This window comes from Mustela nigripes, chromosome 8 (genome assembly GCF_022355385.1).
Source record: "Mustela nigripes isolate SB6536 chromosome 8, MUSNIG.SB6536, whole genome shotgun sequence".
Lineage (NCBI taxonomy): Eukaryota > Metazoa > Chordata > Mammalia > Carnivora > Mustelidae > Mustela > Mustela nigripes.
The window spans coordinates 15,640,080-15,667,251 of NC_081564.1; the positions used below are offsets into that span (position 1 = coordinate 15,640,080).

The following is a 27,172-nucleotide window of genomic DNA, read 5'->3' on the forward strand; positions in this document are numbered from 1 at the left end:
AGCAGCTTGCAGCTCAGAGCCACCAGCTGCCGGTTCTGTAGGGACAGCAGGAGGGAGTCCCTCACACCTCTGGGAGGTCCCCTCCTCTCCTCGTACTTGGTGAGGGGACTCAGCCAGGAAGGGGGGCACCTCCCCAGGAGGGCGCAGGCATCCTGTCCAAGACAGCACTCCGGGCCCCACCTCCACACGCACCCTGACCCCGGGCGCCCTACCAGTCCTGCTTCCCACACCCGGGGCAGGCCCTCCAGCCTGGCAGGAACTCGGAGCCACAGAGAAATCACTGCAGGCAAAGCTTCCACTGCATCCTTCCGGCCGTGCGGAGAATAAACAGGGCACTTCCCCTGGCATCTTACCACGTGCGCTTCCGACCTCTGCCTCGAACTGGAGGGGAAGCTCAAACTGGACCAACCTTTTGCGGGGAAAACAAACTTGGCTTCTGAAAGTGGCCCTGGGCCTCGGCAGGCACCTGTGCTGGACTCAGACCAGAACAAACAAGAGCTGAATACCGTGGGTGGGAAGAAGGCAGGCCCGCCCACGACACAGCTGGAGGAGAGGAAACAGACCCTGGAAGAAAATTTGGCAGCTTGAACCTTTATTTTTAGTATTTTTTTAAAAAGCATAATTAGAAACTTTCAATACAGAAATAATCCTAGCAAACCATTTAAAAGTTTTGTTGTTCAACAGGAATTTCACATCAGGTCCACCAGGACGTCAGTCCAGCCCTGTGAGTCTCCCCACCCCCACCCCCCATTCATGCGTGTAACACTCAGTGGGACAGGCACACTGTCGTCACCACAATCACCCCACCACCTGGGTCTGGACGTCCAGTTGCCAGAGCCATAGCCAGCTTCTAGCCCGGGCTGGAAACCTCCAGGACCCCTTCCCCTTATTGCTCGAATCTGCAAGCACTGCCACACTGATGTCACGTGAACACTCAGACTTGAGTACGCTGCCCGCCCAGGAGTCTCGAGCTCTCTGCATCCTGCCCAGGACCTCAGGTCACCCCGCACAGCCCTGAGGATGGAGACCACACTTTCCCTCCCGGCCCCCCACCAGTCAGAAGATGCCTGTTGGCTGGCCCCACGGCCGCCCTCCACAGCACCGCGTCCCTGGGCCCAGAGCTCCCCCACCTCTTCAGGTGGCCCCAGTGAAGGCCTGCTCCCAGACAACCATGGGCTCTTGGCAGTCTGGGGAAGCAGAGAGACAGGTCAGAAGAAACCCCCAGTTTTTACTGATTAAAAACCCACCAACAGTGTTAACATGGAAAATCTGCAGTGTGATCTGTGATGTGATTGTCCAATCAGGGCTTTGCCTGGAAATCACCTAGGAAAGGAAATCTAACAAAACACATCATGGTGTTGAAATAAATTACTCCCAGGCTACGTGATCCTTTTAGGGGAAAGGTGAATGAAGTGTCCCGAGGGGGACAGTAATCAAGTGCAGATGACCCTGGCTTTTTCCTCCAGGGACCAGGGTCAGAGCCGGCTGGCTCCCAGACCCAGCTGCCATTCCCTCGCACCCGCTAAGAAACCCTCCTGCTACCTTTGGACCAGAACAGTCCTGTCCATGACCCAAGGCTGCCTGCGCTGACGCGGCACCCCACAGTCCCGCGGCGCCTGGCGCCCACTCCTCACTCGGAGGTGCCGGGGCCGCAACAGGGACCCCAGAGCTCCGTGGAAAGCCCCAGGCCGATGCAGACGAGGGTGGGAGGCCCGTTCTCCTTTCCCACCAAGAAACGGCCAGGAAGGCAATGCTGCTCTGCCAAGTGCCTGGCCCCACAATGACAGGAAGCCATTCGGTTTTTCTAAAAACACTGGACCCAAAGTGGGGAGGCCACAACAGTTGCTGCTGTGCCAACCAAACCTCAGGAAGAGAAAGTGTGAGGAACTTAATTCATTTGATTTGGCTTCATTTTATGTATTAAAATAACGCTCCGCAGTGCCCCTGCAAGCCCCCAGCCCTGCACAAACACACCCCTACCTTTCTGTTGGAACTGAAACAGGCTGGTATAAATTAAAAGCCATGGTTTCCCTGGGTTTGTAGTTCAGAGGCATCTAGAAGGCAGGACAAGAAATCTGGTGACCAAAAGGCAGGAGCAAGTCTTCCTGTAAGCCAAAAGGCTAGGCCTCTAATGAGAACCCCCAGGCCTACCTGGAGGCCGGGTTTCCCCCAGCTGCCTGAATGGTTCCGGGGGCAGGGGAGGAATGGGGGTGGGGGGAGCTGGGCAGGGAAGAGACACGGCACAGGCTCCAGAGAGAGGGGAGACCCTACGTGCCAGGGACAGAAGCCGACGGCCTGGAGGAGAACAAGTAACACAGAAGACCCGCTCCACCGGCCCAGGTTGGCAAAAAAACGTGGCTAGAACTCGATCCTGTCTCCTCAGGAAGCCGCTGGCTGCCCGGTGGGGCGGGGAGGGGCGGGGACGGGCGGGTCTACTGCAGCAGGCTGGCATTAAGGAGGCGGAAGCCGGGGCAGGCCGAGGGTGGTGCGGCTGGTTAAAGCAATATACATTATGTACAGATCTGGTTAATCAGTCCGCTCGGCCCGCAGCGTCCTCGCCGGGCCCAGGTGCCTTGGCCAGGGGGCAGGGGCACCAGAAGGGAAGGGCAGGTCATCCAACACCTTCTTGGCACTCAGGGGGGAGGGGAGGAAGTGCCGACGGTGGCGCCTCCCGATACAAAAACGTGGAAAGAATTCTTTAAATAACGGCACGAAACTGAGACTGTCCCCGAGGAGTCCTGCGGGGCCTCGGGCCGGGGAGTGGCCGCAGCGCAGTCTCTGCAGTGGGCTGGGGGGCATTAGCAGCAGCGTTTCTTTCGTTTACTGTTCTTCGTGAGCTTCACCACGTCGTTCTGTTGCTGCTGCTGCTGTTTGGCTAAGTTGTCTTTCTTTGCTCGGAGGACCAGCTCTGTGATGCAGTTGAACATCTGTGAGGACGAAGGAGGCGGGTGGGCCTCAGAGCCGGTGGCGAGCCCCGGTGTGGCGAGCCCCATCGCGGAGCCACGTCTGCCCGCCGGCTCGACCGCCGCCCTGACCGCCGCCCTGGGCCCCACTCCCCATTTGCTATTTCTACTCATGAGGGCTTTTTGTACGTAGGTCCTCAAACCCTTTCCAGAAGGAGCTGGTCAATTCTAAAGGTCAAAAAGGAACAACATCAAAGCCCCGAGAGCTGTGTCTTAGGGAAATCAATCTCAGGGATTTTCCAGGCTTTCCTCTAAAGAGACCAAGAACCTCACCACCTGGAAGACAGGCCAGAGGGACACAGAGCCTGCCCACTCCACGCCACGGCACATCCCCCCAGAACCTTCCCCAGACCCCACCCTAAGACGTCCTTGTGGTGCCAGGATCCAGTGGATTCCCCCCCCCCCCCCACCGATGCCCACCAACCCACAGTCCTCTCCTCCCCTCTGCCATTTAAGGCATCAAGCACTTGACATAATTTGCATCACTCACTGCTCACAACCCAGGAGGCAGGGACTCTCACCCCACCCCGATCTATAGAAGGAACAGGTAGCAACCTGGAGAGATGAAGTCACTGCCCAAGGTCCCACAGAAAGGCCCATGTTGTGATCCCAGCTTGACTCCGAGGCACCTGGGCTCCCTGTCACCGTGCAGTCGGGTGTCCAGGACACAATGGGGGATCCAGGCTTCCCTGGGTCTCCAGATTCCACACACTGCGGGGCAGGACTCACCCGAAGCTACGAGCAAGGCCTGCTAGGCTTGTGGCAAAAGGTCCCGCTTCTCTCCCACAGACTCACAACTACCTCCCAGCAGGCCTAGCAGAAGGGAAGCTGCCCCTGGCCGAAAGCTCAGCAGCTCTACGGGAGACCCGTCTCCCCAGGAGCCTCTGGGGGACGCGCAGCAGGGGTCCACCCGAAGCCTGGAGGCCACAGGGAAGCAACCAGGTGTCTGCAGGGAGGCCAAGGCCCCAGGGAAAGCCTTGAGAGCGGACACAGGGGTAACGGGCGGGGCCCGGGAGGGCAGTGAGGCTGAAGCCTGAGCAGGAACCCTGTGTGGCTGGGCTGTGGGCTGCATCTCAGTGTGACTCGGCCTCTTACAAGTTGGGTGACAGACCTCAACTTGGAACCTCAGGTCAGAGGACTGCTGAGACACAAGCTAACACCTGCAAAAGGCCTAGCGCGATGCCTGGCATCCAGTGGGCCCCAAGAAACGGCAGTTACTAAGAGATTTTGTCAGGCAGCCAAGTGCTCTGGAGAGAGGAGGGTTGCAGCGGTGAGACAGAGCTGGGGCCCACTCCCTCCCGTGCCCCCCGTCCCCGGGGCCCAGGCCTCACCTCTTCCACATTGACATTCTCCTTGGCACTGGTCTCAAACAACTGGATCCCCATCTGCCCTGCGAATTTGTAGGCGTCTTCTGTCTCCACCACCTTCCGCTCAGGGTCGTCATTCTTATTCCCCACTTCAAGGCAAAGCACAGTCAACCCAGCCCTGCAGGAGTACCCCCTTGTCACCCTCCAGGCCACTGTCCCCACCCCGGGGGGCCCAGCCTCACCTAATATTCGGCACACATCATCACAGTTTTGGTTGATTTCATGAAGCCACCGCTTAACGTTGACAAAGGACTCCGCGCTGGTGACGTCATAAACCACGATGACCCCGTGGGTCCCCCGATAATACCTGCAGGGTCAGGATCTGTGTCAGAGCTTCAGCCTAGACAAGAGTAGCCCCTTCACTAAGACCGAGCCTGCCTGCATCCGGATGGCGCTCAGGGAGACAATGATGGGGCACAGGCTCTCCTGCACGACACCCAGCATCCCCTCTCCCTCCGACCCCGGCCAGGACGCTCAGCAGCACTGTTGCTCATGCTTGTCCCCAAAGCACCGGGGAAGAGGGAGCGGCCCTGAGGTGGTCGGTCAAGTTGTTCAAGTCTGCCACTAGCTTGAAACATCTTTGAAGTTCTTATTTTAGGTTTAAAATGCAAGTAACTTGTATTTGATGTCCTATTACCACTTGGTTTGTTTTAACATTGAAAGAATTTTTCTCTTCAAGCCTCTTAGTAAAATGCCACTCCAAGAAGACACACCCGTAGTGAAGCCCCGCCAGCGCGTCATTCACTCCACTTCTGACCCTGGGCTCATCCGTGCCGGGGGCAGCGAGTACGTGGAAACGGTGTGGACATCCGGGCACAGCCGGGCAGAAGCTCTCCCAGAGGTGCCACCATCCGACCGTGCAGACCCTCCGGCCTGAGCTCAGCCAGAAGGTCTGGACGGCAGGAGGACGTGAACATTCCCCTCCAGACGCCATAACCGAAGCATTTACAGTTCAGAGGGACAGACGGAGGACGAGGACCCCACACGCCAGCCCCCGGGCTCCCCCCGCACCACAGCCTCTGCGAGGACGCAGCCAGCGAGGCTGTGCGCGCCGCCGCGTCCTCACAACCGGCTCGTCGGCGACCTGGGCCCGGTCACAGTACAGAGGCTTTCTAGGCCCGGTCACAGTACAGAGGCTACCCTGGTGCCATCTCTGAAAGGCTGTGGAACCCCAGGAGGGTTGGCGCAGGCACCTCAATCACCTCCTTCCTCAACTATAAAACGGACACATGAGTACTTGCTCCTGGGACGGCTGCGAGGGATAAAGGAGATGACTTGTTTCCACAAGGGCCAGTCAGTAAGTAGCCAACGGTCAAGGAACGGTGGTGGCTCTTCACCATTATTACTATTCCTTCAGTGACAAGCCGGGGCCCCTGACACAGGCAGAAGGAAACCAAGGGACAGCGTGCGAGGCCGCGGCCGAAGACCAGGGCTGCGAACAGAAGCGGCGGCGCGGCGCCCCGGGCTCCAGCCCCCTCAGGAACCTGCGGGGGTCTCCCCGCGCTTCATTCTGCCACAGCTCGGCCTTCCAGGGACACAGTGTCGCTGCCCCAGGGAGCCCGCACCATGAAGCTGGGCAGGGGCCAGGCCCTCCGAACCTGCTGCTGCTGGAGCACCAGGTCATGCCCACCTGGGCAGGCATACGCGCCAGGACCAGGGCGACAGGCGACTGTCCCCGGCCAGCAGAGGAACACACTTCCTAGCTCTCCTGCGTTTGAAGACTATTGAAAATACCAAGAAATGCTGAAAGGGCTTTATCGGAGAGCGAGAACCAGTCTGAGGACGAGAGCAGGGGCTCAGAGCTCTGACAAGAGGGACACCAGTGCTTCTGGGCCTCCTGTCACCACTGCCACCAGTAATCACACCCACTCACCCCTGTCAGCTCAGCTCTGTGCCCAGGCCAGCACCCAACACTTTATACCCACTGCCCTACCAGTCTTCGCAGCAACCTGGTGTGACAGACATGAGGGCCGCCGTTTTACCCCTGAGGCCACGAGGCCACGTGCAATGACCTGCTGAAGTCCCGGCGTCTGACTCCTGGTCCGGGGCCAGCCATCAAAGAGGCTTCCTTTCCTCACCATCCAGCACCTTGTTACTCACTCCTCCCCGACGTGCACCCCAGCCATGCTTCTCTGGGCCAGCAAACCCCAGCCTCAGAGAGAGAAGAAACGGGGTGACAACAGGGCTCCTTGTCAGGCTAACGGGACGCAGTTTCAGTTTCTCTTTTAATGCCTGAATCAGAAAAGGCCACATTACCACACCCCAACTGCCCCAATCCCTGAGAACAACTCCTGAACTCTCCCCCAAGACTCCCTCCTCCTTCCCCAGACCCCCAGACCCCCTCACGGGACGTCGTCTTTCCGTGCCCCCTCGGCACGGTGTGCGCAGTGCCTCCTGCCTCGTGAGGCACAGAGCAGGGACGTAGGATGGAGCTTCCTCAGCTTCCCCAAGACCGGCAAGATGGCAGCAGGGGGCTGAGCCCGTGCTCCCCAGCCACCACTGTGCAGCACTGCCCCCTTCTCAAGCACCCCAAAACACACATACTGCCCTCCACGAGCTGAGCTGCTCAGTGTCCCCAACAGAAGGGGGAGGCGGTTCATCCCCTGCCCACCCTGACCTAAAAGGAGCTGACTTCAAGGTGGCCACAGGCTTTTCTGCACCCCAGCCCGCTGCCCTGCCCAGAGCCCTTTTCACAGCCACGGGCCCGGTACTCTCAGCCACCCTGAATTCCCAGAGCGGCTTCAACCTACAGGAGACATCACGGCATCTGCCAGCCCCAGTCCCTCGGGGTGGGGGCCAGCAGAGAGCAGAGCTGTGGACTGGACCAGACGGCAAGAGCTTTGGCATCAAATGGGCCTCACTTCAACTGTGCCCTCGCTGGGCCTCAATTTTCTCACCCATAAAATAGAAACAGTCACAGACTCTTTATCTGGGATTAAGTGAAACAAACTCAGTAAAATCCTCAGCAACAGTCCCAGCTCAGAGTAAGGACATCTGGGCTCGGGGCCGAGACCTCCCGACCTGGACAGGTGGTCCTGTTCAGGTCTGGACGCTTGGGCTGCCCACGCCATCCCTCCTACCCCAAGGAGCATCAGACCCAGCAGCCCTCCTTAAGGCCTTGCTGGCAGTTACTAAGACACAAGGGGACTTGGGCAGATCGTCAGCGAGCAGTCACAGAGAGCTGCACCGGCAGAGGGGTCTATGGCATCACCGGCCATGGCGCACGTGTGCTCGGCACCGCTGGCCCAGTGACAGAAGCCCCTCCTGCTCAGGCAGCCCACCCACTAGCCTAGTCCCTCTCTCTGCCTGGCAGCACCTCCAAGAGTCTCCTCGTGACACTCCCCGCCTCCACCGTGAGGGCTTCTTGTCCCTCAAAGTCCCAGCGCACACAAGATCCTGAGGAGTCTCCAGACGGGTGGGCAGCCTGGGGTCTGTCCCGTTTCCAGGCCGAAGGGAAGAAAGGGATCTCTGGCCAGAAAACTCACACACTTTCCCAAGAGACCTCCGTCACACAGGAACTTCGGGCGGAGGCAAAGGAGAGGCCTATGAAAGAAGCAACTACTGCAGGCCCAACAGCGCCTCCTTCTCTGCACACACCGAGGGGTGCCCCAGCTCAGGCCCCGGCACTCACTCGCCAGGCCCGCTCTCAGAAGTACCTCCTCTGTAAAATGCAGAAGGCAACGGTGCCGACTGCGGCGGGCTCAACGAGATCGTCTGGGGAAAGCCCGAGCACAGAGCACCTGCACAGAGGACTCGGCATTAAAGCCAACCCTAAGGAGGGGCTCCTGTCTTCGGCTCAGGTCATGATCCTGGGGTCCTGGGATCAAGCTCCACATCGGGCTCTCTGCTCAGCGGGGAGCCTGCTTCCTCCTCTCTCTCTGCCTGCCTCTCTGCCTACTTGTGATCCCTCTCTGTCAAATAAATAAATAAAATCTTTAAAAAAAGAAAAAGCGCCAACCCTAAGGAGAAACCCTCTGGGAAACTGAAGCACAGAGAGTTGAGGCAACTTGCTCACGGTCACACAGCAGAACAGAAATATAAATTCCAAACCATCTTCAAAGCCCTGCTCCTTCCTGGAGGCGATTCTATTAACAGCCCAAGAACCGAGAGCCCCTCCACAGGTCCCCAGGGCTCCTGCTGGGTCCCCTCTTTCCAGCGAGGGACCACAAAGGTGCTGCAGCAGCAAAGGAGGGCAACCCACTGGGTGAACCAGGTTCCTGGTAAAGGGCTTTGGGGAGGCAGAGGAGGCCTCCCGACGGCCTATGTACCAGTGCTCCTTCCTGGCCTCTCAAAAAAGAGAAGCCTCCTCCAAGTCGGGGTGGGTGACAGGAGCCTGCACAGCCGACCATGGCTGTCACAGCTAGCACCGAACAAGAGTCACTCACTGTGACTGACCATGCCACATCCCTGTTCTCCCATTTTATATACCCGGGAGCTGAAGGCTAGGGGGTGAGCGGACTCACTCGTACTCTCCTGCCCGCCCCCAGAGCCACGGCGCTCAGCCACCGGCCGCCTGCGGGCAGCCGCCCACCTTGTCGCCTCCTCCTCTCACGCCACGCCAGCCACTGTGACCAGCCAGGAGCTTGCCTCCTGGCAGCTCAGGGGCCCACCCCAGTGACATTTCAGGGAGCCCGGACACCTGACCTGTGTCCAAATCCAGGTGGCGAGGGGTGAGAATGGCGGGGGCCAGCCTGACTCACGTGGAGGTGATGGTTCGGAAGCGCTCCTGCCCAGCTGTGTCCCAGATCTGCAGCTTCACTTTCTCCCCGTTGATCTCCACGGTCCGAATCTTGAAGTCCACTCCGATCGTGGTGATGTAGCTGCCTGCACACACATGCACGTCAGCCAGGCCCACGGGGCGCCCCGTCCGGATGCGGCCTCAGCCACACAGGGGACCCCGGCCTCCGCAGTGCTCCCTGCTGGCTCTTTGTGCCCAGCACGTTCCAGGCCCTGGGGACAGAGCCCTGAACAAGAAGGACAAAGCCCACAACCCCATGGACCCCTCAGCGGAGGTGAGGGCGAGAGGACCCATGAAACGAAGTGAGAAGCACCCCGTTTCCAGAGTGAGGAGCCCCACAAAGGAGAGGAACCAGGATGCGACCGGGGAGGGGCAGGCTCCTTTCCTGAGAGGGGTGGCCGCGACGTGTCAGGAGTGGCCTGAGTGTGCTGGGAGACCCAGGCCACACTCGGGTTTCTTTTTCCTGTGCTATTCCCAACACTGTAAGTGACCCACATTACTGTCCTAACACACAAGTCATGACCTGCATGTTGGAAAACACTGCTGCAGGCAGAGGAGACGGAAGCAAAAACAGCAACCGGGGAGGGGGTGTGTGACAGGCGGTGGAGCCCGCAGTGGGAGGCAGGCAGGGGGACCGGAGCCCAGGTCTCAGGGTCTTAGTGCCGTTTTCATGACCTTGGCCCTTCTCTGGTGTGTGGCAGTGCGGCACTGAAGGGTCTGAATCAGAGCCTGAGCCGCACTGGAAACACTTCATTCAGGCATCTCTATGAAAGACGGAGTGGAGGAGAAAATCTAGCCACTGTCGTGTCCCCCCAGGCCTACAAACAGCAACATTCCTGCTCTGTTTGGGGCGGTCTGTCTGTGTAACACAGTGCCGCAGGCAAGACCCACACACACCCAACTATACAGAGCTGCAAAGGAGGGGTCAAAGTTCAGGGTGGGGCAGAGATCGAGGAAGGCTTTGGGGAGGAAGCCACACTTGGGCCTGGAAAAAACAGGCACCATTTCCAAGGCCGGGAGAAGGTGGGGGCGGGGGGCAGAGCCCCGAGCACATCAGTGGAGCCCAGGGCTGCTGCTCAACATCCTTACCCGCTGCACAGCCCTCGCCTCGGGGAAGTGCAGCGCCCTAGTGTCGGTGGAGCCTAGCTGGAGGAACCCCTGGTACAAACTCTGCCCGTGTGACAAGGCCGCAGAGGCGTGGCAGCCCAGCAAAGAGCTGCCAAAGACCCAAATGGGTGACATGAATTCAGCCGTCGGGTGTGGGATGGGCAGAAACTGCTGTGACGCTTTGGCCCAGAACCAACGATGGACTCCACTAAGAGGCTGGGGGTAGAAATGGGAAGGAGACCCTGCCCGGGAGACCAGAGCTGAAAGCTCCCAGGAGTGAGCAAGAGGGGCACCAGGAGGAAGAGCAGTGCTCCAGACCCTGAGGAGCTGCCCTGCCCCAGAGTTCCCAACCTTGAACAGAACAGCAGCCACGGCCGGCGGCTACTGCCGGAGGGATTCCTTAGTCCAGGCACTAGGGCTCCGGGCGTCTCAGGTAACCCTCGCAGTAACCCTGCGCGGGAGGGACGCCGAGGGGTCCCACTTCACAGATGGTCTGAGACTTAGTGGCGCCCAAGGGCACACGGGGCAGACAACTCTTCCCGACTTCACACCAGGGGTGCCGCAGGGCTGCTGTCGGACCAAACCCAACTCTCTACCAAGAGGGAAGTGTTTGCCACGTAATCACTTCCTAATTGTAGCGCGCTACCCGACCACAGCACACGAATTCTGAAGACAGAGTCATGTTCAGTCCTTGATCAGAGAGGCCAAGCCAAACCTCTGCAATGAATCTGACATTCAACAAACAAAAACGTGTCCAGCTTCACCAGCGATCGGGAAAACACATGCTTCGGTGATAGCATGTTCTGCCCACTAGCTTAGCAAAAACGAACACTAAGAGGCAGCACTGATCAGAGCTGACAAGGGGCACTATGACCGCTTCAGGGGGAGCGTCACTTAGCACAGCTTCCCTAAAAGGCAAGTCGGCATTTTCAATTGCCTTTAGCCCCTGACCTCGTTAGCGTTAACTCCCCTTCTACACGAGGATGAACGTACGACCCGCTCCACCTAGTGCATCACTTAAACCAGAAGCGGCCAGAAAGCACGCACACGTCGGGAGCACGGCTGCTGAAGGATGAAGGCCCACGCACGCGCGGCCCAGGAAGACCCACAGGCGGTCGGAAGAAGCAGAGGTCTGCTAGAGATGGGGAAGAGCAGAAGGCCAGTTGCCAACCCTCCGCACGCGGAGTTGGAAAAAAGCGAGGAAGACACACCGTGGTGGACAGAAGCTCCCAGGACACTAGAGCAGGGGCCGGTGAAGGGCTCCCATTCTTTACCTCGTGAGTCTATCTGTTTGACATTTTATCCAGGCATGTACCAACTCGTAATATTCAACTTTTCTTTTTCTCTCTTAAATGCTGGGGCACAAGAAGTCTCTGGGTGGAAAAGGGATGGGTCCACAAAAGGATTTTTTGAAGCAGACAGACAGCAGGCAAAGGCCCGGCCAGGTAAAGGGATCTCAAACCCAAAATACTCCAGCAGCACCCCAGGGGCACACTCACCTGAGAAAGTGTTGTCTGCAAAACGTAACAGTAAACTGCTCTTGCCCACACCTGCGGGAGAGAAAGCAGGAGATGAGGGGGGGCGTGCATCCCTCCCTCCAGCCCAGTCCTTCAGGGAGATGACGCCCAAATGCGGACTCCTAGAAGCTCAGCAGACCCGTCGCCCACCTCAATGCTGCTTTTTCTCTCTCTGATCGGCCACACACCAAGACCATCTCTCCCACTCATCGTCTGACCTCTCCCTCTGTCCTGGTGCGAGATAAGCTGCCCCAGTCCCGTGGGGAGAGATGAGAAAGGGGATTCTGCCCAGGCCCTGTGCTGATGAGACCCAGAGGAAGATACCAAATGACAGAAATAAAGCAGGGGGAAGGTCAGCCAGATGAAACAGCCAAGTGCGTCTAAGCCACACGGTCCCTAGAAAAGCATACACTGAGTGGAGCCCCGGTTTGTGTGCAGCATGAGACGAGGAATTGTGGACCTGAAAAGGACCCTTGAGATTATCGAGGCCATTTTACAGGTGAGAAAACTGAGGCCCAGACAACACAAACCAACTGCCAGTCGTCCTCCCCGTGTTGATGTCACTGCCAGCTGGACTGGCGGGGGAAGGGTCCGCCTTATACTTGTCAGCCCAAGAGCTCACACGTGCTCAGACCATTTCACTTACCACAGCAATCCCTAGCCTACTTGTCCCAAGAGCAAGCAGAATCCCATAAACTTGGCTTCCCTTTACCTTAAAAGGAGCAGCACTAGCCTGTGCACCTGCCCTGTCTCCCCTATCCCATCCCCTACCCCTGCCAAGCCTGAGGCCGATTGGGTGAACCAACCACAGAAGGAAAGAATCGGTGCCCACAGAGCTGTGTGTGCGATGGGCCCCTGGACGTGCCTGTAACTCCCACTCTGTCTCTGAAGAGGCACCCGGGCCCGCGGGAAGCTAAGCAGCTGACCTTCGGGGCCTCCGCGGGGACGCACAGGGCTGCGATGTGAAGCCAGGGCTCTGGGGCACGGTCTGATACACACTGCCAGGATAGTCTTCCTGTACCTGGTTCAGAAAATGGAACCAAAGACCCCAAAAGGGCTCCTGCACCTCCCTCCTGTCAGATCCACAGCGGTGGCGCGGCCACGGCTGGCGGAAGGAGAGCTTCCACGAGCGTCTCAACTGCCTCCCCAAGCTAAGTGTACATGGGTGGGTTGGAGCCCGTACGTGCTCATCAGAACCGGAGAGGACGCTGCCTCCGGCCGTCTCCCGCGTTGCTCCTCGAAACCTAACCAACCCCAGACATCCTCTCTGGCCAGCAATCTCTGATGCGCTCTTCTGGGAACTGTCCGGAGACACCCAGAACTTATTTCTTGGAGTGAACCTTCCCTTCCCAAGAACAGGGGTGCGGCTCTGAGCAGACGGGCGCTGCCCGTGCAGTACCTGCTGCTCAGCCTCTGGGCCTGCAGTGCTCGTGCTCCGGGCCACTTCCTCACTGTCGCCCCGGTGAGGCTTCCTGCTGAGCCCAAGGAAAGCCCAAGCCCTGGGCTGGGTCCCTCACAGTGTTCTGCCAGCGCGACACCCCATCAGGCCTGCCGGCTCCTTGGCTTCCTCCTGGAGCCTTCTGGGTCTGCTTACTCAGCTAAAAGCTGCGTCTGGGCCACTAGCTGCGAGTTCCTCTAGGAAGCAGATCTTGCCTGCCTTGGCCTGGATATTTGCAGCGCTGGAAGCGGGGCTCAGCACTCAGCAGACACCGACAAAGCATGGCTGAATGAATTCAGGACCAAACAACAAATGCCGATCATACTGACAACTTTGCCGTCTAATGCTATGAGCACAGCACCCACCAAAGCCAAAGCAATGGTTTTCAAACTTTCAGGAGCAACAGAATCCTTCTTGAAATTAAATTTTATCTGAATCCCATATATCTAAAATGGAAGGTGTGCCTGGGGGGCTCAGTCAGTTAAGTGTCTGACTCTTGGTTTCGGCTCAGGTCATGATCTCAGGGTGAGACTGAGCCCGCTGTCGGGCTCTGCACAGGGCATGCAGCCTGCTTAGGGTTCTCTCTCCCTCTCCTCTGCCCCTCTGCCTCTGCCCCTCCCTTCCCACCCCTTCCCACCGATGGCTCTCTCTCTCTCTCTCTCTCAAGAAATAAAATTAAATAAATAAAAGTAAGGGGAGTTGCTCTCTCTGCAAGAAGCAAGGAAAGAGCAGTGTGCCCTCCAACTTGGCCTCTCCAAGTCCCCTTCACTCACCCCTGTGCTCAGCAGAGCTGCTGAAAACCACCAGGCTGCAGAACGACCATTACAGTCACCACAGTAACTGCTGCTCTGGGCCTGACCCCAATCTCCGGCATTGCTCTTCCCTTTGAAAGGAAGAGAAACCCACCCTCAGAAACGACCTCTCAAATATCCCTGGAAGAGGCCTCCTCGGGAAAACATTCTCTTGCATTCATCCCATAGCACTGGCCGAAGGGAGGACGTGATATGTACCAATCTACCTTCAGCACTGCTGAAGACAAGGGCTTCCCAAGAACCATACGGAGCACGAAACCCAACCAGTCCAGCCCCATCACCTTCTACCCTGCGAAGAGCACAGGCAGCAGAAGACAGATTTTTTTCGGCAAACACCGCACGTGCCCCTACACCATCACTGCTCTCCCCTGCTCCCTGCCTCTTGGCCTACACTGATGCTTGGGTCCTCAAAAAGCCCCCACAAGGGGCACCTAGGTGGCTCAGTGGGTTAAGCCTCTGCCTTCAGCTCAGGTCATGATCTCAGGGTCCTGGGATGGAGCCCCAAATCGGGCTCTCTGCTCAGCAGGGGCCTGCTTCCCCCCACCCTCTCTGCCTGCCTCTCTGCCTACTTGTGATCTCTCTCTCAATCTGTGTGTCAAATAAATTAAAAAAAAAAAAAAAAAAAAAGTCCCCACCCTCAGCCCTGCTCCTCCTTTGGGCTACAAAAAGTTCCCTCACTATCTGGGCTTCAGTTCTGGACAGCTGAAGTCCCTGAGACCTTCAAGTAAAGCACTCACAATTTTAATCCTGGCTCGGTCACCCACTCACTGTACAACCTCAGACAAGTCACTTCCTCTCTCTGAGCCTCAGCTCACTCATGTGCAAAGTGAAAGGCTCTAACTAGTTCTCTGGCAGCCACTCCAGCCTCCAGGTTCTAAGAATGAGGATGGCTGGCCACACAGATCAGACGAAATGCTATTACACTTCTGTGCTAAAAAGTCAGAAGAACATTGGAAAAAGTGTAGAACCTCAGCCATAAAGAAGAGCTTCAAAAGCTGAGGGAATGTATTCCAGAAGCATGTACAATGTGGCAGAGTGGGAAGAAGAACTCTAGATTTTGTAATAAAGAAACGAACACTCATTGAGGGCCCGTCAGGCCTGACACCAGCTGCTGCTCCCGCATCGCACTGATGTGCATTAACGCTTGGCTTTGCCTGTGATGAGCTGTGTGACTTCGGGCAAGGCAGTCAGCTCCTCTGAGCCTTAGCTTCCTTATGTGACAAACTGCACAGGGAACAGGTGAGCACCAGATGAGAGTGTCCATGAAAGCATTTGAAAAACCTGAAAGCCTCTCCGTAAGGAGCCAGTCCTGGGCCGTTCCTGGTCCTCTCCTCCTCGCTCAGGTGCCACGCTCAGTCTGAACCGAGGCTACCATCTCCCAGGCTCGTAAGGGTCCAGCTTCGACTCCTGTACCTGATGGACTTCTACAAGCTCGGAATGGGCTAGGAGCCAGCCACATAACTTAGCGAGTCTTCTCCCAAACCTGACTTCTGAGTGAAAAATCAACACAGCAGGCAAAACGTACTGTGAGAAAGGGGGCCAGAACCACCCCCTCGGTTTTACAGGGAAAAGCCAACAAGCTGCATCCTCTTGCAGAGTTTATGCTTTTTCATTTTTGGATATCAACACACAAGCCCTAGAGGGATAAGGACCCCTGACTGCGGTGGGCTTACTTTCTCTCCAAGGGAGAGAAATTACCCTGGTGTCTACCCCTGGGTACAAAGGCCGGGGCTAAAATCAAATCCTTTAAAAGCGTAAGTCTCGGGACCCTGAGGAATGCCAGACTCCATCTCCAAGGGTTAGTCTACACAGCTCATCTAGTTTTCTTTCATTCAAACCACAACGAATCCACCCTCCACCCATCTAACTCCTTCCTTGACCACAACTACTCTGCATCTCCCTCGTTGGCCCCTAACTTTTCCCCTTACCTCTCCCTTCCACCAATAACCACAGAAACCTCAGCCATCCTTCACTGGATCCAAACCACCAACCACATCCCAATCTAGCTTCACAGTGAGATCAAAACCCACTCACTTCCACAGCCAGCTATAGCCCAGTATCACCCAGCACTCCTCCATCAGCGTCTCACAACTCCTTTGATTTGCACCCCTCCGCCCCTTTCCTTAACAACCCATGGGCTCCACCACCAATTTAGCCTCTGCCTTCAGTCATATGACTCCCCTGCCCTCAACTCAGGTCTGGTCTATAAACCTGGCATGCTCCCAAGCCTCCTTCCCCATCATATAATCCCAGCACCTCAGCTATGCTCCCACAAACCTCCTAGGGCCTGCCTCCCTGACCTCCTGGTCACCCCATAAACCTGCTTACCTGCCACACACCAAACACCTCTAAAACCCTTCACCCTTTCCCAGGAACCAACCTGTCTTTTCTAGGAACTTAACACTGATTCATTCATTCATTCAACAAATGTGTTTTAGGCACCTACTGGTTGGCAAGGCACTGCACCAGGCCCTGGAGAAGATGCACTGCATGGAGCTAGGAGCTCTCCCAGAGAGCATACGTGGTCAAAGCCCTTTTGCAATACTGGCTGACCCACCTCCAGTACCCATCTAGTATACAGTTCGTAGCAGCAAACACGTACTGAGCACTCTCTACGTGCAGGCGCTGTTGCCAACACTATGTGTGCATTATCTCACTGAACACTCAGTGAGCCCTGAGAGGCAGATGCTACTATTACTCCATTTTACAGATGGGGAGACAGAACCACACGGGTAATAACTCAGCAGCAATGTCCTAGGCCCTGTACAAGGTAATCCCATGAGAAAGATTCTGGGATTATCCCCAATTTACAGACGAAGAAACTGAGGCTTACAAACAGCACTAATAATCACATCAATAGCTAGCACCTACCCAGGGCTGACGTTATGCCAGGCTGGGCGCTAAGCACTTTCCCAGCTTTATCTCATCAAAGAGTCATACCACCCAGCAAGGCAAGTCCCCACCTCACAGATGAGGGAACTGAGGCTCACAAAGGCGAAACAACTTGCCCAAGGTCACGGAGTAAGGAAGCTGGCAGTCCCAGAACTCGAACCCGGGTCTCTCCAACTCCAGGCATCGCGCGACTTGACCAAGGTCACACGTGAGGCAGGGGCAGGCGCGGCGAGAGGACCGGGGGCCCCAGCCCCGACCCCCATGAGCCCAGCCCCTCCGCTCCGAAGCCGGGTGCCCCAACCTCACCTCGAGGCTGCCCGCAGCCCCTCTACGCGCCCATAGGGCCGGCGGCCGCCAGGCAGCCCCGCCCCGCGCGGGCCGGCACCTCCCCGCCCGCCTGCCCGCCCCGAGGCCCCCGCGGGCCGCGCCCGGCAGGGCCCACGCCGCGTCCGGCCGCCGCGGCCCTCACCGCTGTCGCCGATGATGAGCAGCTTGAAGAGGTGGTCGTAGTCCCGGGCCATGGCGGGCGGGGGAGGCACGCGCGGGCGGGCGGGGTCGGTGCTGGCCTCGCGATCCGCAGCTCCCTCCGGGCTGCTTCGGCAGCGGCGGATCCACTTCCCGAACAAACAGCCGGAACTGACAGAAACACCTCCCTCTTCTCCCCCTCCTCCTCCTCCTCCTCCTCTTCAGCAGCCGCCGCCGCTGCCGCCGCCGCCGCCGCCTCCCTCCTTCCCGCCCCGCCCCGCCAGCGCGCAGGCGCAGCGTTTGACACCGCCTTTGCGCAGCCGCAGCCGCGGCCAGCCGCGCCCTCTCCGCGCTCGCGCCCCGCGCAGGCGCTCCGCGGACTCCCGCGGGCGCGGGCGCGGGCTAGTCTTCCCTGCGTCTCGTCGGCGGACGTCGCCGCAGCCGTGCGCGGCCCGGGGATTCGGAGAGCGGGGTTGCTGTGGAGCCCTGAAGGACGTCGAGAGCGCCGGAGAAGCTCGGCCGGGGCCCGGGACGGACTGGCTCCAGCATCTTCGAGAGCCGGAGGCGCTGCGGAGACGGAAAGACCGGCACGCAGTGACCTTGGAGGCGGGGCTTACGCCCAGCTCCCGGTTTCTCGAGACCCGGGATCCGGACACTCCGCCCCCTTCCGCACGGACGCCGCCTCCGGGGTGCTGGTCCCGGGCCTGCGGACGGGACGTCCGGGTGGACGCTGGCTGCCGGGTGTTGAAGGCCACGAGTCGCCTGCAGAGCGGATCGTGAGAGGAGTGTGGCCTTTGAATCACCTCCTGGCCCCGTGACCCGGTGGAGCCTGAGTTGCCTCCTTGGTAACTTGGGGAGGGCAGTTCCAGAGTCAGAGCCCCGTCCGCCTTGACGCCGAGCCGGTGTGAGCGGCACCCGCAGCCCGAAGCAGCAGCTCCCTCGGCTTCGATTTCACACCGCCTACACAGTCACATCTCAAAAGCGTGTGGTTAGGAAGACCTGGGCTGCCGGGAGTTAAGCGGGATTGGGTTTATCATCAGCTCCAGTTTTTTCCCCCGTTTTGGAGTAAGTTCCCACCTGGCCTGAAAGTGAGATGCTCCTACTGCCATTCTGATTAGAGAATTACAGGGAATTCGAAGTTCTTCTAGCCCTGTCCTTTTCCAGTCAAGTAGCTGTTAAATATTTCTACTCGTCTTATTGTTTTTAGTTTGACTTTATAAGAAGTAATAATGCTCATGGTCAAAAAAACAAACTGTACAGAAGCTTACCCCAAAGTACAAGTTTTTTCTTCAGACCCACTCTTCCCAGGTAACCCTTGTTAATAAGTTCCTTGGACACCTTAAGAGGTCTAAGAAATATTTGTTGAATGAATTAATCATTGCCTCTCAATGAATTTTTGTGTCTAAGCAAAACAGATACATGTATGAATGTTGCCTTTTCTCTTTACCAACACGTTTGGGCATTCTGTCATTTAACAGCTGTGTGGTATAGGTTTGTACTGTAATTTAACCACTCTGCTATTGATAGGCACTCATGTTGTTTATAATTTTTTTTTTATAAACAAGGTCACCGGGAAGATCCTTGAACAGCTCATGGAATGTTCGACTCAAGTTTTGAGTTGTTTTTCCAGGAACTAAGAATCAAGTGTGGTGATGTCAAAACAATATGGGCTTGGAACCTGAAGGTACTGCCTGCGAGAGGAGCTGCTCATGTGCCTTTCTTTAAAAAAAAAAAAAAAAAAAAAAAAAAGATTGATTTATTTTAGAGAGCACGAGAGCAGGCAGAGGGGCAGAGGGAGAGAGAGAAAGAGGACTCCAGGCAGACTCCACACTGAGCGTGGAACCCATCACTAAATAGTTACTGAGATTTAGGATAAGTCACATCACATCTTGGAGCCCATTTCCGCACAGAATAGTTGTGAGGCTGAGAGGTTCGTAAATTATCTGGCACATACAGGCGTGAGATAAACAGCAACATGCTGTTAGCCCTGAGCATTTTGCACGGACTCATTCATACTTTCGGCTGTTTCCTACTGTAGACACCTGTTACACACGTTTCCAAGGCAGCCTCCTGGTATCAGGCTGCAGGATACTTTTACTCAAAAGTAGAGCAGAGGGGCACCTGTGTGGCTCGGTCGTTAAGCATCCAACTCTCGCTTTTGGCTCAGGGAGATCTCAGGTCTGTGAGATGGAGCTTCCATCAGACTCTGCTCAGTTCAGAGTCTGCTTAAGTTTCTCTCTCCCTCTGCTTCTCCCTCTCCCCAACCTTGTGCACTCACTCGCACTCTCCCTAAAATAGATAAATGAATTTATTTATTTTTACTCATTTGTCAGAGAGCACAAGCAGGGGGAATGGCAAGCAGAGGGAGCCCGATGTAGGATTCAATCCCAGGACAGGGGTTATGACCTTTACCAAAGGCAGATGCCTAACCGGCTGAGCCACCCAGGCATTCCTAGATAAATGAATCTTTCTTTTTTCTTTTAAGGTTTTATATGACAGCACAAGCAGGGGAGGCAGAGGGAGAAGGAGAAGCAGACTCCCCACTGAGCAGGGAACCCAGTGGGGACTTGATGCCAGGACCCTGGGATCACGACCTGAGCTGAAGGCAGACGCTTAACCAACTGAGCCACCCAGGTGCCCCAATTGAATCTTTAAAAAATAATAATAATAATAATGCTGAATCGGCCATAGTGAAGACCAGATTTCTGACTTGCCTGCACATGTCTTCTAGAAAACAGTAGGCATTAATCGTTTATTCAGTAACTATTTAGTGAGTGCTTACCACTTACTATATGCCATAAGTTGTAGAATAGAGCATTTTCCCTCCAGCAGCTGACAGTCTTCTCAGCAGTAAGACATACTCACAAAGAATTACAAACAAGAGGGGTGCCTGGGTGGCTCAGTGGGCTAAGCCTCTGCCTTCAGCTTAGGTCATGATCCCAGGGTGCTGGGATCGAGCCCCGCATCAGGCTTTCTGCTCAGCGGGGAGCCTGCTTCCTCCTCTCTCTCTCTGCCTGCCTCTCTGCATACTTGTAATCTCTGTCAAATAAATAAATAAAATCTTTAAAAATAAAAAATTACAAACAAGATAATGTAATAGATAAAGCAGCTGTCAAATGAGGGGTCCAGACTTGAGAGGAAGAGAGCGATCACTTCTCACTCAAATGATGGGGAAGATTTCATGATGGAATTGGAACTTAAGAGCCTTGAACAACAGGTGTATTTAGACAGCAGCTGTCACCGTCTGAGAATCATCAATTTTGGTTTCGAGGGGGAATTCCCTATTGGCCAGGATATGTGCCTGGTGTCCCCTGAATGAAACGGAGCATATTTCCTCTAGAAACATCGGGTGCTTTTTAAAAAATTTTTTAAATTTTATTTGGCGGGCAGGGGGTGGGGAGTGCGCAGTAGAAGGACAGAGAACCTCAGGCTCCAAGCCCTGCATGGAGCCCAGCATGGGACTCAGTGTCATGCCCCTGAGATCACGACCTGAGCCGAAATCAAGTCGGACACTAAATTGCGCCAGCCAGGTGCCCCCTAGAAACACTGCTTTATGTTTATTTAAACTACAGTTCAGTGGTAGGCTGTGTTCTAGGAGGCGGGTCGGTAGGTAGGTGGATAGAGAGAGGGAGAAAGAAACTATAAATGTACAAAGCTATAAGCCGCGGGGACCTGAGGTGGGCCTCCGTATGCGCCACTGATGGGAAGGGCTGTCCTGTTGTTCTGAACAGCCAGTTTACAGAGGAGACTGCGGTGCCACCTGTTTGCACGGAAGAAACCATAACAGGGAAAGTTTCTGAGCAGAGGAGCAATATCAACGTCTTATTTTAGGAAAGTAGTCTGGTGCAAGCATCCACCGGAGTGGATTTCCGCTGCTGAACTTTCAAGGAGGTCACTGCGGAAGCCAGGTGTGAGGGTAACAGCAGGAGAGGACAGATGCAAAGGACAATATGCAAACCACATCCACTGGAGAAAGCAGTATTGCAAAAACACAGTCACAGAATTTACCTGGCAACTGGGTTCATTTGCGAATACAAAAAATACTCACACGCCTTCTGGGTGCCAGGCACTGAAGATCTAACGTGAGCCAGACAAAGCCCATCCTCATGGAGCTTAGAGCTTAAGTACAGTAGGGAAGAACAAGTCATTCCTTCACATTTGAGGATTTTCCATGTACCAGGTTGTGACAGATGGGAAGCATTAGCAGTAAATAAAAATTGTTAATCTCTACTTTCACAGAGCTGACAGTCCGGCACAGAACAGATATCGGGGCAGCTGGGTGGCTCAGTCGCTTAAACATCCGACTCTTCACCTTGGCTCAGGTCTTAATCTTGGGGTCATGAGTTCAAGGCCTGAGCTGGGCTCCATGCTCGGCATGGAGCCTACTTTAAAAATATGTGTCTAAAGGGAAGAGTAGGGACAGCAGCATGCAGATGTTCACCAGAACGGACAGTGACAGCAGAGCGGGGTGTGTTCCTTATTCAAGAATTTGGGCAGTGAGGGGCACCTGGGTGGCTCAGTGGGTTAAGCCTCTGCCTTCAGCTCGGGTCATGATCTCAGGGTCCTGGGATTGAGCCCCATGTTGGGCTCTCTGCTCAGCTGGGAGACTGCTTCCCCTCCCCTTTGCCTGCCTCTCTGCCTACTTGTGATCTCTCTCTGTCAAATAAATAAATAAAATATTTTTTTAAAAAATTGGGGCAGTGAATGAAAAGTGAAACTGGTGATGAAGAGAAGAGTGGGGCCAAGTAAAGTATTTTTCAGGATCATACAAGTGGAGGCTGAGCAGCTGGTAAGGAGTAGGGTCAGGTAGTAAGGGTTGAACATGAGCTAAGGGCACTTTGTTTTTTTTAAAGATATATTAATTTAGGGGTGCCTGGGTGGCTCAGTGGATTAAGCCGCTGCCTTTGGCTCGGGTCATGATCTCAGTGTCCTGGGATCGAGCCCCGCATCAGGCTCTCTGCTCAGCAGGGAGCCTGCTTCCCCCTCTGTCTCTGCCTGCCTCTCTGCCTACTTGTGATCTCTCTCTCTGTCAAATAAAATAAATAAAATCTTTAAAATATATATATATATATTAATTTAGAGAGAGAAAAAGCGTGTGCGGGGGTGGGGGGCAGAGAGAGAGGGCCAGAGAATCCCCAGCAGACTCCCTGGTGAGCAAGGAGCCCAATGCAGGACTTGAACCTGCCACCCTAAGATCATGACCTGAACCAAAATCAGGAGGCCAAAGTTTAACTGACTGAGTCACCCAGGCACCCTTTTAGAGCTCAACTGGCAAAGGGTCGGGAAGTGTGGTATCACCAGTAGGGAGGCTGGGAGGGTCGAGGAGAGGGGACCTCGAGCCTGAGGCCTATGACAGCCAGCAGTGCCTCTAGGGGAGCAGCAGGGGCCTGGAGGGAGCTGTGAAATCCACATTTCAGACTGGTGAGCGGTAGAATCAAGTTGCTGACACAGGCAGTGAGAGAGGCAGACATGCTGCAATCATTTAAGTAGGAAGAAGCAGGTGGCAAAGCAGAATTGAGAATGGGCGGGGGAACTGAACACCAGGGACTTTGAATGAGGAGTCAGGATGCGACACCTCTAACACACTGGTCCAAGAGGGAGGGAATAAAGAAAGTTTTGACAGAACTGCAAACTGGCCTTGATCCCAGCCCTGCATGTCTGGTGCCGTTCTGGGAGACTTGACAACCGCCCTCAGGTAGCCCCTCAGGTAGAATCGAGTAAGCATCAAGTTCCCTGCTTGCAGGGACCATCCTGGTGTTCTCTGGACAGGGCAGGCACTGATGTCTCTGTTGCATTCAAATGAAGCCACACGGAGAACTGGCGAAATAGAAGGAACATCAGAAATAATGCAGTTGAACTCTCTCAAGTTTGCATTCCGTGGGGTGTGGGCCGAGTTTGGGGCCTATCACCAGAACACAGGGTCAAACCAGTCACTTCGGTAGGATTTCTCTCCCCAATTTTAGATTAGTTCTGTGGTTTTCCAAGTGTGGCCTGGGAAGCCCAGGGCTCCCCAAGACCCTTTCAAAGATCTGCAACGTGAAAACAGTTTTGTAATACTGAGATGTTACTTGCCTTTTCCACACTCGCCTGCTCACAAGTGTACAGTGAGGTTTCCAGAGAGACTACTTGATAGAATGCAACAGATTGACTGCAGAAGCAGACATGAAAATCCAGACATTAAAGAGACATAAAAAATGCGAAAGAATGCTGCTTTCCTCACTAAAATGGCTTTCATTTTGGAAAACTGAGTTCTATTTGCTATGGTTACTTATGGCAACATGTAATGGGCTTATTATTTTTAAAAGAGCACAGCTTAGACAAGTTGACCAGTTTTGATGTCTACAGTAGTATCAGTAAGAGACGTAGAAGCAAGAGGTCTTTGGGGTCCTCAGTAATTTTTCAAAGTGTAAAAGGGTCCTGAGGCCAATATTTGAGAAATGCTAGACCAGATACTGCTGCACCTGGCCTCCCACCTCCCATGAGGTAAGAGTACGAATGGTAAGAAGGAGCTAACGTGGCTTCCGCCCGGCTGATACCATCTTGACCAGAGAAACTGGTCTCAGAGAAGGTGATAGACATATTCCATGCGGGGGACACACAGGAGAGTCACACAGAAACCCACTGAAGGGGTAATCCTCGGACTGGTTTTTCCAGTTTCCTGAGCTCCATCAGTATCCACACCACCCTTCCAGCCAGCCAGGCTGCGGAGGACCCTCCTGACACAACCGGAGGACAGCTAGCAAAGTCCAGTGAAATGCCTGGGCTCTGTGTCTTAGGAAAAGTGAAGCCCACTCAGTCACTCCACAGAACCGCATGCCAATAACTGGGCTAGTTTCCCTTGTTGAATTCATCTTCCCAAATTGTTATGGAATGGCCCTTGGGCCTGGTGACCAGAGGATCAAGAAAGAGAGACTTTTCCTGGTTCCACAAGCCAACTGGCTACAAGAACTTACAGATGCTCCTTTCCATCTGTATCTCCACTTCTGTCCTCCTAAAACAAGGACCAGCCCCTTCGGGCTTCACCGGTACCACTCAGACAAGGATGGTAAAGGGTTTTCCTGCCTCGGCACAGGAAGCCCCCCAGCCCGGTGCGGACACTTCTCACGCCATGTCATGGGTCCAAACATAGTAATCATCACTTCTCAGGAAGAATTTGATTTTAAGTTTGGAGCTTTTTACACTTCAGACCCCCAAAAGTTAACCAGGCATCTGCAGATTCTGGGCCCAGCAGGAAGACCTCAGGACTTGGGACACGCTGTCATGCTCACGGTCCCTCTGGCTCAGGCCCTTCCCGTTGACATGGCTCATTTTAATGCTCATTATCCACCAAGCAAGCAGCTCCCGGGTGCCTGGCCTCATGCCCCATCCTGTCCCTCTACAGGTAAGGACTCATGGGCTCCGGGGAAGGAACATGCTTGGGTCATCTGGCTTGACATCAAGCGGTGAAGTTAAGGTTCCAGCCTGCCCCTGCGTCCAGCCAGCTCCCCAGCAGTGCACGGCCCAGAGCGAGAAAGCGCCATCTGCGTTTCCTTAAAAGCCTCTCAGGACCTAGATCTTTCAGTGTGGCTTTTCCTGTTTCTCCCTATTGTTCTAATCTAGAAAGGCTTGAAGCAATTTACAACACGTCCATACAGACTCCTACTTAGAAAAACATTCCTAACAACCGATCTTGTTTCCAAAGCTGCTCTCAGTAAAACGAGGACGTCAAATCCCTGCAAACAGAAGACTCAGTCCCACAGGCCCCTTGCCCCGGCGCCCAAGCGGGCATCACAGCAGGGAGCTGAAGGGAACTTCCCTGGAGGCTTCGTTCCTAGAAGGGACGTGAAGCATGTCACCTGCCCCCACATTTTAAAATACTCTTGATGCGCAGAATTCCAGAGGCTCCCAGAGTTAGGTGAAGAAGGGGTGAGAGGCTCGGTTTCGTTTTCCCTGGGTTAACTAGGGGCATATTTTGTCATTGCCTTTGGGATGCATGCAGAGCACAGCAGTCTCCGCCCTGGAGCGTCACTGGGAGTCACTGTCTTTTTAAAGTGTCCTGTGAATGGGGTGAGGTACCGATCAGCCCTCGTAGCATCCGCGGAGCCCCAGCCAGTCCCCCAGAGCTGCTCAGACACCCACGCAGTGTGCTGCACAAGGACGTGAAAGGGCTGGAGGCACCGGCTGTGAAGAACGGAAAATGCCCGGCCTAACTAGCCAGCACGGAAGAGCAAAGCCAAGGGTATGTGCTCTGGGGACAGACTGCCATTGATGAGCCGTATGACCCCAGGCGAATGACTACACACTCTCCCAAATTCCCTCCTCTGGAAAACAGTAAACACAGAGAACCTACTTCACAGGCGGAAAGGATGAAAGAAGAAAATGCCAAATGTCATTGGTTATAATCACTATTGGAACTTTGAAAACAAGAGCGTCTCAGAGCTCCGTCCCAAATCCTTCATTTGACAGATGAACACATTGGCCTTAAGAGGACGGACGGCCTGCCCCAGGGGAAGCGGCTCCGCCGATCACTGGGGCAAACGGCTTTGCTTCTCCGCTGCAGAGCACCACTTCCTCTGGGGCATCCGCACAGGGCTGCTGTTTCTGGGACTGCCGACAGGGTCCTCCATGCCTGCTCCACTGTCAGGCCTGTGACAGCCCTTCGAGGCTCACTCTCCAAGAGCCCACACCCCCCTGCGAACTGAAGGAATGCACTTCATCGTGCTCCGGGAGCCTCTGAGTCATCTCTACGAACCAGCCGCCATCCATCCGTCCTGGACGGAGAGCTCTCATCCTCCTCCAGTTTCTGGAACTAGGACCTGGTGTTTTTCCTTTGGATCTTGCTTCCTGAGTGTCTTCCACCTCTCAGTACATCAGGTTTCCCTCCCAACTTCACACCGGGGGCTGAATGCCAGAGACAGACAGAAGCATCTGTTCTAAGATCCTGGAGGAAACACTGAAGACCGCACCTCAGAGCTCACCGCGCTTTCCCAGCCCACGGCCCCTCACACAGAAACTTCATCTGCCGCCCCATGGCTGAGTGGCCGAGGTGACCGCATGTGCAGACAGCTTGCTGGACATCTGCCCCAGGCAGCTGAGAGGCTGCTGATGACCATCTGAATCCCAGTAGCAGGGAACAGTTACCATGGCTACCGAAAGCTGCACCCATTGGCGGCTGTGGCTCTGGGGACTGACCCAGCCGACCTCTCCAGCTCCCCTGCAGCCCTGGGAGTCTATGGTTACACTGAGCAAGCTGAGCCCGTGCCTGCTACAAGAAAATAGGAAGTCCTGTGACATAGAAGGTTCGGGCATAGACAGCAAGGATTTCATCAGAAGTATCTCAGAGGTCACCTTGTCTTACTCATCAGAAGTGCTGAGTCACGGGGCTACTTTCTACCTCTGCTGCATTAAAACGCCGTGCCTTGATTGTTTTGGTCCATTTTAGACCCTCTACAAGATGAGTTCGCTACCACCACATTTAATCTTCCTTCCTTTTACAGCTCTGGCCAGTCATTTCAGTAGAGCTTTATTCCGTATTGTGATCACGGAAACAGCCCAGAAAAACTTGCGTCACCGGGCCGAGAGGGGTGTGCTCCATCAGACAGGACATGTGGATCACGAGCCTTCTAAGAACCAGGAGGAAGGAAGTCATTCATAAAGGAGGCAGATGCTGAGCTGCAGCTTTGCTTTCCTCTTGCAAGTCCTCTGACTCCAGGAATGTGGTTCATCCTTCCGCCACAGAGGGGAAGGGCTTCTCTTTAAAACCAGCCTGCCAGGGCGCCTGGGTGGCTCAGTGGGTTAAGCCGCTGCCTTCGGCTCAGGTCATGATCTCAGGGTCCTGGGATCGAGTCCCGCATCGGGCTCTCTGCTCAGCAGGGAGCCTGCTTCCCTTCCTCC

At 55.3% G+C, this 27,172-nt stretch overlaps 1 protein-coding gene across 2 annotated transcripts; it reads right to left on the bottom strand.

The window, feature by feature from the left end:
* Window positions 1-570: 570 nt before the first annotated feature.
* Window positions 571-17,387, bottom strand: RAB35 (RAB35, member RAS oncogene family). Of its 2 annotated transcripts, XM_059408561.1 has the most exons (6): window positions 17,304-17,387; window positions 11,675-11,725; window positions 9,031-9,154; window positions 4,513-4,637; window positions 4,295-4,419; window positions 571-2,927 (listed from the first exon to the last, which is right to left on the bottom strand). In XM_059408561.1, the coding sequence occupies exons 1-6, from the start codon at window positions 17,353-17,355 to the stop codon at window positions 2,799-2,801; spliced, it is 606 nt and encodes a 201-aa protein (XP_059264544.1). In that variant the 5' UTR covers window positions 17,356-17,387; the 3' UTR covers window positions 571-2,798. The 2 variants fall into 2 exon arrangements, with proteins under 2 accessions (XP_059264544.1, XP_059264545.1); XM_059408562.1 differs by lacking the exon at window positions 4,295-4,419 and having other exon boundaries at window positions 2,821-2,927.
* Between the last annotated feature and the right edge of the window lie 9,785 nt (window positions 17,388-27,172).